Source organism: Bos grunniens, chromosome 7, assembly GCF_055505025.1.
Source record: "Bos grunniens cultivar Pamir isolate PY7600 chromosome 7, Bosgru_T2T1.0, whole genome shotgun sequence".
Classification (NCBI taxonomy): domain Eukaryota; kingdom Metazoa; phylum Chordata; class Mammalia; order Artiodactyla; family Bovidae; genus Bos; species Bos grunniens.
In genome coordinates, this window is record NC_141171.1 from 13,220,626 (window position 1) to 13,234,887 (window position 14,262).

General features: G+C 42.3%; 2 protein-coding genes across 2 annotated transcripts in view; both read right to left on the bottom strand.

The window, feature by feature from the left end:
• LOC147368474 (zinc finger protein 101-like) overlaps positions 1 to 1,882 on the bottom strand; it is a 55,262-nt gene extending 53,380 nt beyond the window's left edge. Inside the window, exon 1 of the mRNA XM_086409095.1 lies at positions 1,798 to 1,882. The gene's annotated coding sequence lies outside the window, so the exon portion shown is untranslated. The remainder of the gene's footprint in view (positions 1 to 1,797) is intronic.
• On the bottom strand, positions 66 to 12,467 carry LOC147368476 (zinc finger protein 564-like). The gene is made up of 5 exons (XM_086409192.1): positions 12,331 to 12,467; positions 4,457 to 4,583; positions 4,064 to 4,124; positions 3,471 to 3,687; positions 66 to 1,918 (listed from the first exon to the last, which is right to left on the bottom strand). Exons 1-5 carry the CDS (start codon positions 12,331 to 12,333, stop codon positions 1,895 to 1,897), a joined length of 432 nt encoding a protein of 143 aa, XP_086265318.1. The 5' UTR covers positions 12,334 to 12,467; the 3' UTR covers positions 66 to 1,894.
• Between the last annotated feature and the right edge of the window lie 1,795 nt (positions 12,468 to 14,262).

Consider the following 14,262-nt stretch of genomic DNA (forward strand, 5'->3'; position numbering starts at 1 on the left):
TGTACTCACTCACAGGATAAAACTGACAAGACTGTATCAATGATTAAATGAGGAATAATGCATGGTTTTTCTGAATGGGTACTTTATTCTCTGAGGACAGGAAAAACAAACTTGTTGGCTAATGAACAGTTCAGAATATCGGTAAAATATTTGAAATGACAAAACCTGTTTCACAAAAAAATTCAAACAGGAAATACAATAAAAAACACATTGAAGGTTAATGTTCAGCTCCAAGTAAGAGGAAACACCCACGGCCTTCCTAACAGAAGGAAGGTGCTTCTTCTCACAGGGAAACAACGGATCAAGAATGGCACTGCACAACGCACTGAAGAAGCAAACTGACATGTAGGAGAGAAACAAAAATACAGTCCAGAGAAGGGTGGAATCAGAGGACATTCCCAACCAGAAAACTCTGAAATACTTTCCTTGTGGACACAGGAAGCCTAACAGAAAAAATTCAAACTCGGCTGGATCTTTGATGTGGAAGCTATGAAGACATTGGGGGAAACTATACATCTATAAAAATGGAAATCAAACACTGGTTGCTGGTGTTGATGATATTCTTCACTAAAAGTTCATGGAGTTTGGAAAATAAGCTGGAAGATGCTGTCCTTGAAGCTCCTGTGTAACTGTCTGTCTCCCAGGGTGGGGGCTCTAATATCTGAACAATGTCTTTTTTACATTTGCTTTTAAATCACACACAGGTGAGCTACTGGTGAATGCTAACAAGGAACCACAAAGAGGATGGATTTTAGAAAGTCTAGGTTCTAATATTCGAAGAAGGCAATGGCACCCCACTCCAGTACTCTTGCCTGGAAAATCCCATGGACGGAGGAGCCTGGTGGGCTGCAGTCCATGGGGTTGCTAAGAGTTGGATACGACTGAGCGACTTCAGTTTCACTTTTCTCTTTCATGCATTGGAGAAGGAAATGGCAACCCACTCCAGTGTTCTTGCCTGGAGAATCCCAGGGACAGGGGAGCCTGGTGGGCTGCCATCCACGGGGTCACACAGAGTCGAAATGAGTGAAGTGACTTAGCAACAATACTCTTTGACATCCTAGCCATACATAATATTAATTCCAAGTGATTAATAGAATGGAAATGGAAAAAGGCTCCTATACTCACCACCACCAACTGGAGTGGGTTGCCATGCCCTCCTCCAGGGGATCATCCCAACCCAGGGATCGAACCCAGGTCTCCTGCATTGCAGGCAGATTCTGTACTGTCTGAGCCACCAGGGAAGCCCAAGAATACTGGAGTGGATAGCCTATCCCTTCTCCAGGGGATCTTCCTGACCCAGGAATTGAACAGGGGTCTCCTGCATTGCAGGCAGATTCTTTACAAGTTGAGCTACCAGGGAAGCCCATAAAAAAGGGTACAATATATATAATAGATTATGTATCTAGGAACTGCCACACTGATACTGAGCCGGACCCTGTGGGGCTCCTGGGGACAACGCCTTTCTGTGTCCATCTGTTTGATTACAGGAAACAGCCTTCACTCAGCTTCCATGAGCTTCCCTGAGTTCCAGTGGGCTGAGGCAAGCAGCTGTTAATCAGGGAAGGGAGGGGGTGCAAGACCAGGGATAAAGAGTCAAGAGCAGCCTTGGGGCAAGGTCCTGATTCCCCATCAATGAGCACACACAACAATATCTTTGAGCTATTTTGCAGAAACTGAAACTCCCTCAGGTGGGAGAAGTTAATGATTAAGGAGGGCATGCTGCCCACAAACAGGTAGACCCCAGACCAGTTGGACCTCAGGTTGATGATGCTGATTCCAACTTGCCTCATCACCCACCTGTCAGAAGAATGTCCATGAAGTGAACCTCTTTGAACAATTACTATAAAACTTTCTCAGTCTCTTCCCTAAGTGGGAACACATGGTTTTGAGGGCATTAGCCCGCTGTGGCCCCCTTTGCCTAGAAAAGAAACAAAGTTATCCTTTCCTATTACATCCAAAGAGGAAAAAAAAAATCACTATCTGAGTAAAGGAAAAATTACTACCTTTAAACCTTATGTACTGTGGTTGAAAGATAACTTACAGAAATAACTGACATTAATATTCCTTTCTGAAATGAGTAGAAATCCACCATTTAAGGTTAAACTTGAAGAAAGATCTTTAGTAAACACAACACATTTATAAATTTTAAAAACAATTCCTTTGGGACTTCCCCAGCAGTCCAGTGGTTAAGGCAACGAGCCTCCACAGCAGGGGCATGACTTCCAACACTGGTTGGGGAACTAAGATCCTATATGTCCCAAGTTGAGGTCAAAAGAAAATACTAATAAATAAAAATAAAACAACTCTTTCATGCTGAAGGTTTTCTGGTACATTAAGCATGGATTACTTTATCAATTTATCTCATGTTATTTACATTTACACATCTTCTCCATGGGAGTTTTTCCATATAATGATATCAGCCAATTTAAGGATTTCTGAGGCTGTTTACAAATAAGGTTTTACCTAGTAAATCCTTTTATGGATCCAGAAACTACGATTGGAAAAGCCTTTTCCACATTCTTCACATTTTATATGATTTCCGTCCAGTGTGTAGTCTTGTGGGTCTTTGAATGACTGATACACAAATAGAAGATTTCTGACATTTCCATCAAATTGATAGGTTTCTGTCCAGTGTGAATTCTTTCATGCATGTCAACATAAGTGGAACAGAAGGTTTCCCTTTTATTTCCCATTCCCAAACATTCAAAATGTCCCCGCTGTCAACTATGGGTCCTTCGATGTATTTTTAAAAACGATGGATACCGGTACCATTTACCACACTGGTCACATTGATATGGTTTCTCTCCAGTGTGACTCCTTTCATGTACTTTAAAAGAACTGGGATGAATGAATACTCTCTTGCATTCTTTACATTTATAAGGTCCATCCCCAGTGTGTGTTATCATGTGTTTCTGAAGGGTTACATTCAATAAGAAGGCTTTGCCACATTCCTTACACTTATATGGTTTTTCTCCAGTGTGGATTCTTTCATGATTTCGAAGCGACCAGGCAGTATTCAATATTTTGGAGCATGTTTTACATACAAACGGTGTCTCTCCTGTGTGATGTCTTTTGTGTGCCTGGAAGGACCTCAAACGTTTGAAAGCTTTACCACACTGCTTACATTCGTAAGGTTTTTCTCCCCTGTGAATCCTTTCATGTATTTCAATAGTTTCAGGACTTTCAAAGGTTTTTCCACATTCTGTACATTTATAGGGCTTATGTCCTTTATGAGTGCTTTCATGCATTCGTAGGTGACTGGGATAAATGAACGCTTTCTCACATTTCTGACACTTGTAAGGTAAATCTCCAGTGTGTGTTCCCATGTGTTTTCGAAAAGTTGTGTGCCACGCGAAGGCTTTGCCACATTCCTTACATTCATAGGGTTTCTCCCCCGTGTGACTCCTTTCATGGGTTTTCAGAGCACTAGGAAAAATGAATGCTATTCCACATTCTTTACATTTATATACCTTCTCACGGTACTTTCGGCGATCTGATCTGTTTTCAATGTGACATTTCATGTGTCTAGTAAGGGATGAATGATACATGAAGACTTTCCCACATGCTCTGCATTCCCATGGTTTTATATCACGAGTTCTCTTCACATTGGGAGTTGGAATAAGGTTGAAGCTTTCTTCAGAGGAATTAATATCTTTCTTTTCGGAGTGTCTCTCTGCCTTGGGATTTCTGTAAATCATGAGAATACTATTAATGATTTTTTTCCTTAATTACATTATATTTATTGTCTTTATTATGATTTATAGGAATAGTGAGGTTTTCTATCTTGTGTGACTTGGTAGAAGTCAAATAAACTGAATGCTGTTAACAGGACTTTCCCTTTTCTATTAAAAAGTGATATTCAAATATAGGCTTTATGAATACTGACTGCACACAAACTGTATTTCAAACACAGAACATTTATATCACATTAAAGAAAATTTGAGGCAGACATTTTCTAAAAACAACTAAATTTGAAGATGGAGCTATTTATTTTGTTTGCTTCCTTTTAGGTTTTCATAAGATTCTCACATGAGACATGCTTTGTACTATACATATGGCTCACCGTAATTTTCTCTCCTGGTTTTTGTCCTGATCGTCAATGTCCTGATCTTCCTGTTTTGCTTCTGAAATGCAGACCCAGAAAAAAGATCCCAAAGTATTAGACATTATAGAATGTTATGTCCATAATGAACTCTGACACCGCCCAGTTTCTTTTTTTTTCTTTTCACCTCCCTGTACATCTTGTGGGATCTTAGTTTCTTGACCAGGGATTGAACCAGGGCCACGGCAGTGAAAGTGCTGATACTTAACCTCTGCACTCCCAGGGAATTCTTTTTTCCCCCCTACTTTCTTTACCAGTGTCCTCTCTTTCCACATTCCACATCTCTGAACAGTACAGACGGATAAGAAACACTTGCTCTCTAATTGACAAAGCGAAGGAATTCTTCATTCTTACCTACTGAGACTACATTCCTGAAGTTTTCCCGCATCACATCTCTGTAGAGTTTCCTCTGTGAGGAATCCAGTAAAACCCACTCATCCAGGGTGAAGTTTACAGCCACATCCTCAAAGGCCAATGAGTCCTAAAGCACCCAAAATATGTAACAGTAAGATGCATGAGACAGCACTAGATACCCACACTCCATTTACAGGAGGGTGATGTACTATTTTATTGTTTATAAAGAGTTATTCTATGACTTGATCATGAAAAACTTACTCTCCACATTTCCTCAATAATTTGACAGGATCATGAAGAAATGAAACCATTTACACTTCATTTCTGTGGTCATAGTGTTACTCCTATCACGATCATAGCAGAGCCAGAGAATGTAGGGAAACATTAGAAATCCTACGCAGATGGAATAAATACCATTTTAGGAATCATTTAGTTCTTGTGAAAAAATTCTTTCATATTCTTCCTTATGGTCTACAATTTACAGTACCCCATGGGGCAGAGGATCCAGACCGCATGAGGTTTCAGTGAATAAAAATGCAGCGAAAAACTGGATAGTGTTTTCTAGTTCTATCACCTAACATCAGTGCCCAGGCGGCCTGCAGAACTCAAACTTTTAACAAAGCCCAGCTGGCCATACTGTCCCAAGGTCCTCCAAGTTTTTAGAAGAAATCACATGCAGTTGCCTGAATGTAAGTACTCTTCTGCAGAAGCACTGCCTTTAAGTTGTGTAATAACTATCACAGAGTCTGTTTTTCCTTTTTTTCTATAAAAAAAACTTGATGTAGGTAGGAAGCGATTTCAAACTTAGACCTCAGTTATGGGGAAGAAGCAATAATACATTCGGGACATTCCTGGTTCCTAAATTATATATTTTTTTAAAAAGTGATATTCCAGTACACGGTTTATGAATACTGGTGGTTCAGTATTTAGGAATCTGCCTGCCAATGCAGGAGTGCTATTCGCTCAGTCGTGTCTGACTCTTTGCGATCCCTTGGACTGTAGCCCACCACAATCCTGTGTCCATGGAATTCTCCAGGCAAGAATACTGGGGTGGGTTGCCACTTCTGTCTCCGGGGTCCTTCCTGACGCAGGGATCGAACCCTCATCTCCTGCACTGCAGGCAGACTCTTTAGTGTCTGAGCCACCAGGGAAGCTCCCAAAGCAGGAGACAAAAGTCCAGTCCTTGGTCAGAGAAGATCTCACATGCCCCAGGGCAACTAAGCCTGTGGGCGACAACTACTGAGCCTGTATTCTAGAGCCCCGTGCTCTCTGCAACAAGAGAACTAACCACCACAAGAAGCCATAGAGAAAATCTGTGCACAGAGCGAAAATCCAGTAAGTTAAAAAAATAAAAAATCTAGACCACAAAATTCCTATACTCAGGTGCCTCAGGGCGGCTTCCAGCCAAATTTTAGAACATATAGGGCAATTATGTGCTGGAAAATCTCTTTTTCATCACACTCTTAACAGTACACCCTGAGCCTTACTGCCCTTAAGTAATAGGTTAAGAGCTACAGTTTACAACAGAGTTCACCAATGTCCATAATACTCTGATGGTGAATTTTCTCATAATTATAAAAGATGTAAGACTTTCATCATTGGCTTCCTTCAAAAGGACATGAAGTCTCCATCCTGCAATTTCAGGAACAAGTGTTTCCCAAGCAGCCACTACAGCCACTGCCAGATGACAATCTAGTCTGGGATTTGTGAATTTGGAAGTCATGATTCGCCATGTCACAAGAGGAGAATAAGAAACTTGAAATGAACAAGTCCTCCCAGAGTCATGACAGCACTGATTCAAAGGGCAAACTGGTGTCCTGAAAATGGAAAAGAGAAAAGAAACGACTTTTTAAAAATGCCCCAAATATTCTGTTCTTAGAGCCTGTTACCAAAAAACTCTGTTTCACCAGTCTCGCATGAAGACAAAAAAAAATATAGAATACAATATCCATGACCCTCACATGACCTTCTTTAACAGAAGACTTAGATACATACGATGAAAATAACTGAAGGAGAAGAGAGACAAAAATAAGTAACAACCGGTAAGATTTTCCTAATACTAATAATGAATCTCAGTTGAACAAGAAAAATGAAAACATCTAAAATGGAGATGAAAGTGTATTATAATCAAATAGAGAAAAAAAACAAAAACAAAAACAAAGGCAAAGAGACTATACTGCCAGAAGGTAGAAATACACTTTTGATATAGAGAAACAAAGACTAGAATCAACTTGGAGTTCTTTTCAGGAAAACAAAAAAATACAAGCAAGAACCAAGTGGACCGAAGTATTTAAAGACCAACACACACACAGAGATTAGAAGGAAGCTGACAAAATGATAAAAAGGTCCATTCTCCAAAAAAGTGTCTTTCACATGTACATACATAGCAACAAAGCCGCAAACTATATAAGGCAAGACATGAAAAATGCAAGGAGGACTCCTGGGCAATTATCTGGAGAAAAAACATGATTTTTAGAAAAGATACATGTGCCCCAGTGTTCATTGCAGCACTGTTTAACAATAGCCAAGACATGGAAGCAACCGAAATGTTCATCGACAGAGGAACAGATAAAGAGGATGTGGTACATATATTCAATGGAATATTACTCCACCATTAAAAAGAATGGAATAATGCCATCTGTAGCAACATGGATGGATCTAGAGAGTGTCATCTTGCCTGGAGAATCCCAGGGACGGGGGAGCCTGGTGGGCTGCCGTCTATGGGGTCGCACAGAGTCGGACACGACTGAACCGACTTAGCAGCAGCAGACAGTGTCATACTGAGTGAAGTCAGACAGAGGAGAAATATCTTATGATATCCCTTACATGTGTAATCTAAAAAGAAATGATACAAATGAACTTACTTACAGAACAGAAACAGACTCGCAGAATGAGTTTATGGTTGAGGGTGAGGGGAGGAGACAGAGTTAGGGATGGACATATACACACTGTTATATTTAAAACGGATAACCAACAAAGACCTACTGTATAGCACATAAAAGTTTGCTCAATGTTATGTAGCAGCCTGGATGGGAGGGGAGTTTAGAAGAGAATAGGTACATGTATACATATGACTCAGTCCCTTCCCTGTTCACCTGAAACTATCACAACGTTGTTAATTGGCTATATCCCAGTACAAAACAAAAACCTAAAGAAAAAAAAAATTGAACTGAACAGCACCATGAAACAACTCAGTTTAATTGTAATCTAAGAAATGATCAACGCAATGAAAGCAAAATTGACATTCTTTTTAAATACACATGGAACATTCAACAAGACAGAAAACTTTCTGAAACATAAAACTAACTTAAGGGGCTTCCCTGACGGTCTAGTAGTTGAGAAACCACCTGCCAATGGAGAGGACGCAGGTTTGATCCCTGGTCCAGGAAGATCCCACATGATGACGGGGCAACTAAGCCTGTGCGCCACCACAACTACTAAAACTCGCCCACACCTACAGCCTGAGCTCCACAAGAGAAGACACCGCAATGAGAAGCCTGCACGCCGCAACTAGAGAGTAGCCCCTGCTCACCACAAGTAGAGAAAGCCTGTGCTGCAAGGAAGACCCAGCACAGCCAAAAATAAATAACTAGTATTAAAGAAAAAAAAAAACCTTAAGAAATCTGAAAGAACAAAAATCATATAAACTATGTTCTTAGAACTCAAAGGCATTCCTCTAGCAATCAATACAAGCAAGAGTTGGAAAATCCCCTAACACACAGAGGTTCCACAGCATATCTCTAAACAATAAATGGGATGAAAGAAGTCTCAAGAGAAATTAAAATTTACGTAGAGCTAAACTGTGGGATCGGAGAAGGCAATGGCACCCCGCTCCAGTACTCTTGCCTGGAAAATCCCATGGACAGAGGAGCCTGGTAGGCTGCAGTCCATGGGGTCGCTAAGAGTCGGACAAGACTGACTTCACTTTCACTTTTCACTTTCATGCATTGGAGAAGGAAATGGCAACCCACTCCAGCGTTCTTGCCTTGAGAATCCCAGGGACGGGGGAGCCTGGCGGGCTGCCGTCTATGGGGTCGCACAGAGTCGGACATGACTGAAGCGACTTAGCAGCAGTAGCAGCAAACTGTGGGATGATGCAAAAGCTGTATCTACAGAGAAAATTATGCCATCATCAAATACACTCAGAAAAAACAAAGATTTGTAAACAATAATGCAAGCATTTATCTTAGGAAACAACAAAGAGAAGAGCATAAAACCAGAAAGAAAGTGGAATAAATTATAAAAATCAGAAAGGAAATTAATATAATTGAAGGAGAAAAAAATTTAAGCCAGATCTTTGATGAGATTAATAACACTGATAAACATCTAGTCAGTAGACTACAAGGGTAGATAGAAATTATTAGTATCAGAAAGGAACAGAGAGGGAAATGAAAATTTAAAAGGATTTTGTAAAATCCAGCACCCACTTATAACCACAAATAAGTAACAGAGGGAATATCTATTCCTGGTGAAAGAAGATATTCATGAATCCTGTAGGTAAAAGCAAATATTTATTCTCTAGGGCATAATTAGGCTTCCCAGGTGGCTCACATGGTAAAAAAATCAGCCAGCCAATGCAGGAGATGTGGGTTCAATCCCGGGTTTGGGAAGATTCCCCTGAAAAAGGAAATGGCTACCCACTCCAATATTCTTGCCTGGGGAATCCCATGGATAAAGGAGCCTGGCAGGCTACAGTCCATGGGGTCCCAAACAGCTGGACGAGTGACTAACACTTACTTCTACACTTCACTTATCTCTGTGAAACATCTGAAAGTTTCTCCAACAATAGATAACTGGAGTTCCCGAGACTGAAAGAAAATCAGTTGTTCTCCTATAGATCCACAGTGAACTTGGACAACGAAGGAAAGGCAATTCAAACAAAATCTTTTTAACAAACATGGCTGGAAATAATGGATATTCACAAAAACACACACACAAACAAAACAAATGTAGACACAGGATTTATACATCTCACCAAAAAACCCTGAAAACGTATCACAGATCTAAATGTAAAATGCATAAGTGGGACTTCCCTGGTCGTCCAGTGGCTAAGACTTCATGTTCCCAAATGCAGGGGGCTCGAATTCAATTCCTGGTCAGGGAACAAGATTCCACATGTCGAAACTAAGACCTGGCACAGCCAAATAATATGTAAATAAATGAGAAAATGTTTTTTAAGATTCAAAAGTAACAAACTTCTGGAACATATCATAGGATGAACTCTAGGTCACCGTAGGTTTGGTGATGAATTTTCAAATATAACAACAAACACAAGGTCTGTAAAAGAAAAAAATGTAAAATTTCACACCATTAAAATAAAAAAATGTCTCTTCTATGGAGGTGATATATGTGTACATATAGCTGATTCGTGTTGTTGTACAGAATTGTAACATTGCAAAGCAATTATAAAAGTCAAAGTGTAGTCACTCAAGTGAGTCTGACCCTTTGTGAACCTATGGACTGTAGCCCACCAGGCTCCTCTGTCCATGGAATTCTCTAGGCAAGAATACTGGAGTGTACTGATATTTCCTACTCCAAGGGGTCCTCCCAACCCAGGGATTGAACCTGGGTCCCCTGCATTGGCAGGTGGGTTCTTTACCACTGAGCCACCAGGGATGCCCTAACATGGGGGGAATGGAATTTGGTACCCTTACCATGGAAGATAGGAGCTTTCTTTCAAAACAAAATATACTCAATATGTAAATTAAGGCCCACAATCACACTGTTATTTGTCCAAATAAGGTTGACTCATTTTCACACAGAACCCGCACATAAATACCTGTAGAGCTTTATTCACAACTGTCATGAGTTGAAAGGTAAGCAAGATATCTTGCAAGAGTCAAATAATCAGCAGTATATCCACATGATGAAATTGTTGTTCAGCTGCTCAGTCGTGTCAGACTCTTGGTGACCCCATGGACTGCAGCACACCAGGCTTCCCTGTCCTTCACCATCTCCTCCTCAGTCATCCCCTTCTCCTCCCGCCTTCAATCTTTGGCAGGTGGATTCTTTACTACTGAGCCACCAGGAAAGAAATCAAGCTATGAAAACACACCAGGAAAGCTCAAAAGTATATTGCTAACTGAAAGAAGTCAATCTGACAAAGCTATAAACGGTATGATTCCAAGTATATGAGTACCTTCAAGTACTTCCCCTTGAAGGCTCCAAGGGGGCCTTAGCCTGAAAACACTGACCTCAGGCTCTGCTCTCCATTTAAAGGGCTCTCTACCACTACTGAAATTTTAAATATACAAACCCTGTCTGACTAATTCAGGAAAATCACTCAAATCCAATGTTTATGTAGAAATGAGAGAAGAAAACTACAAGTCACTTTTACTACTCCACCCAGAAAACCCCAAGTATCTATTCCTTTCAGAAAATATATATCAATTAATATTTCCAGGGCAAGTTTATTTTCTACATAATTAATTATACTTGAATACTTTTAGTCTGCAAGTCTAAATCCTATAATGCCATTTGAAATCAACCAACAGTACAGTCCAAAATAAATCACCAGACTCATTCAGGGAATAAAAAATAGTCAAACAAAAACTGTTCACAAATGGAATGTAATACTAGAATTTATTCCCCCCTGAAATTAACCTCTCTTAGTTCTTACCAGGTTCTATTAATTAAATACATTTTACACTATTGAAAAAAAAAAAAAAGAAACTCAAATTAAGGACTAAATCTTTTGAACGGGAGTTAACATAGTGACTGACAGGGTAGATCCAGAAAAGTTTTCAAAAAATCCTCTAGGTGGGCTCCCCGGTGGCTCAGAGGTAGACAGGAGACATCGGTTCCATTCCTATTCTGGGACGATCCCACATGCGGAGGAGCTACTAAGACAGTGCTCTAGAGACCGGAGCCAACTACTGGGCTCACCTGCCCTGAGACCCCTGCTCCGAGGCGGCCCGGGTGACCACTGCAATGAGAAGCTCGAGCAATGCAGCCAAGAAAGGCCCCCGCTTTCCGCTACTGGAGAAGGGCCCGCGCAGAGGCAGAGGCCCAGCACAGCCAAAAATGAATAGATGAATTAAAAAAAAAAAAAAAAAATCCTCCACGAAAGGACTTCTTCTAGGATATACGTTCTCAATCCAAAAAAAAAAAAAAAATCGGGAACGGAAAGGATTTCATACAACCTACTTCCCAGTGGTTATTTTCGCGGCTTGTCACTCAGGTAAAATATCTACAGACCGCCCCCGCCCCGCCCCGCCCCTTGCAAACATGCCATCCACGACTCCGCAAACAGGATGAACAGTTAGAACATTGCTTGTGTTTAAATGCAACGCAGAGACAAACAGCTGATAAGTAATTTGAATCAGAGAGGCGAAATCGACTTTGAGAATGAAGGGAGCGATCTGGAAATTTAACGATTCATTGCCAGTCCTACAAAGCTGCTCTAGAGGGCTAAGGTGTTCAATTTTAAGAGTCCACTTCCCAAATATTCGGAAAACTCAGAGGAAAGCCGGCGCTCCCCCTCTCCTTCCTGCAGAAAAGATGGTCTGGAACCCCTCAGACAACAGCTAATCCCACGACAGAACCCTGGACATGTCCCGATTGTCCCCTGAAGACCGTGCACGCGGTCAGCGCACAATCTAGGGGAGAAGAGGGTCTGCAGGCGCAGAGCCAGCGGGCAGAGGCTCCGGGGCGGAAGTTTCTTCCGGAAGTGACAAGATTGGACGCCCGGGGACCCGGCTGCCGGCCAGCAACCCCGCTGAGAACCCGAGGGGACTGAGATCCGAGCGCAGCCCCAGACAACGCGTATCTGCACACTCCAGGGGTGAACACGAGGGGCCAGGTCAAAATGGCGGGTTTCCGCCGTTTCCCACTTGTCCTACCGCGGCGTCCGATGCCCTGGTCAGCACACTCACCATTTCCAGGTCTCCTGGGACTGTCTGAGTCCCTCCCAGAGACAACCACCAGAGCGACAGAAGATGCAGGAAAATGACCAGGGCAGTGAACCAGACAGAACACGAAACCTGCGCAATGCGAAAAAGAAAGGAAGTCCACGTAGCGGGACATCGCCCCGCCCATCTGCCTCAGCGTCCTCCTGGTTGGACAGATCCCAAAGCCCCGCCCCTTGTGCCTAAGTGACAACTTGCGGGAGGTGAGGTGAGACCAGACCCCCGTGTCTGTCACTTTTGCTGCGTTGTTGTTATTGTTGTTGTGCTTAGTCACTCAGTCGTGTCCGACTGTTTGCGACCCCATGATAGAAGACTTTTTCCTGGCTAAGATTGCTTTTAGTGTCTTCTGCAGCTCCTCCTGCACTGGGATTCCTGATTCAGTTTGAAGAAGGAGCAAGTACAGATAAGAGGATGGCCCAGGCCAGACCTGCCAGGAACAAGGTTTTTGAGTCCACCAGGGGTCAAAGGCTTGGTGTAAGGTTGTGTGGCTAGGCATGGAATGTGCTTCCTTTTAAGAAAAGCAGACACTTAAATGTGAACTCTCCTCTGCAGTAAAGGGGTCTGGTGCATTTTCATCTTTGGTCCTTGACTGCTCTGAGCCTTCTACCCATCCCTGCACCACCTCCACTCATTAGGTACTTAAGTTGAAGAATCCTAGAGCACTTGGATCTCTGTTAGGAGGTCTGAATCACTCAGCCTTTGCTGGTGCCAATGTTGCAGGAGAAGCCAATTTTGACTCCATGTTAAAACTGTTTCTTTGACTTGCTTTTCATTGCTTTTGTTATTATAGTCATATATAATGACAAGCCCTTGACCCCTGGAGGACTCAAAAACCTTGTTCCTGACAGGTCTGGCCTGAGCCATCTTCTTATCTGTACTTGCTCTTTCTTCAAATTGATACATAAGCTTCCCTGATGGCTCAGTTGGTGAAGAGTCTGCCTGCAATGTCAGAGACCCAGGTTCGATCCTTGGGTGGGGAGGATCCCCTGGAGAAGGAAATGGCAATCTACTCGGGTATTGTTGCCTGGAGAATTCCATGGACAGAGGAGCCTGGTTGGCTGCAGTCCATTGGGTCCCAAAGAGTCAGACACTGAGTGACTAACACTTTCACTTTAAATGGCCTGCCTCAGACGACCCTGCCAAAGGACATTTGTTCAGATCACAGGGAGATAATCTGACTCTGTTGCCTGTGAGAAGAAGAGATTGACACATCGCTTCCAAAGGCTAGCCGTTCCCTGAGATGTTTTGCGAGACTGATGGCTCTTTTTGCTTTACTTCCTCATTGCCTCTCCCTCTCTATTCTGGCCTTTTGTTATTTTTTAAAATTTTAATTGGAGGATAATTGCTTTACAATATTGTGCTGGTTTCTGCCATACATCAACATGAATCAGCCACAGGTATACATAAGTGCCCTCCCTCTTGAACCTTCCTCCCATTTCTCACCCCCATCTCACCCCTCTAGGTTGTCACAGAACACTGGATTGAGCTCCCTGTATCACACAGCAAATTCCCACTGGCTATCTATTTTACATATTGTTGTTGTTCAGTTACTAAGTCGTGTCCGACTCTTTGCAAATCCACCGGTTGCAGCACAGCCAGGCTTCCCTGTCCTTCACTATCTCCAGGAGGAGTTTACTCAGACTCATGTTCATTGAGTCAGTGATGCATTCCAACCATCTCATCCTTTGTCAACCCCTTCCCCTCTTGCCCTCACTCTTTCCCAGCGTCAGGGTCTTTTCCAATGAGTCTGCGCTTTGCATCAGGTGACTGAAGTATTGGAGCTTTAGCTTCAGCATCAGTCCTTCCAATGAATGTTCAGGGTTGATTTCCTTTAGGATTGACTGGTTTGATCTCTTTGCTGTCCAAAGAAATCTCAAGAGTCTTCTTCAGCCGGCCGGG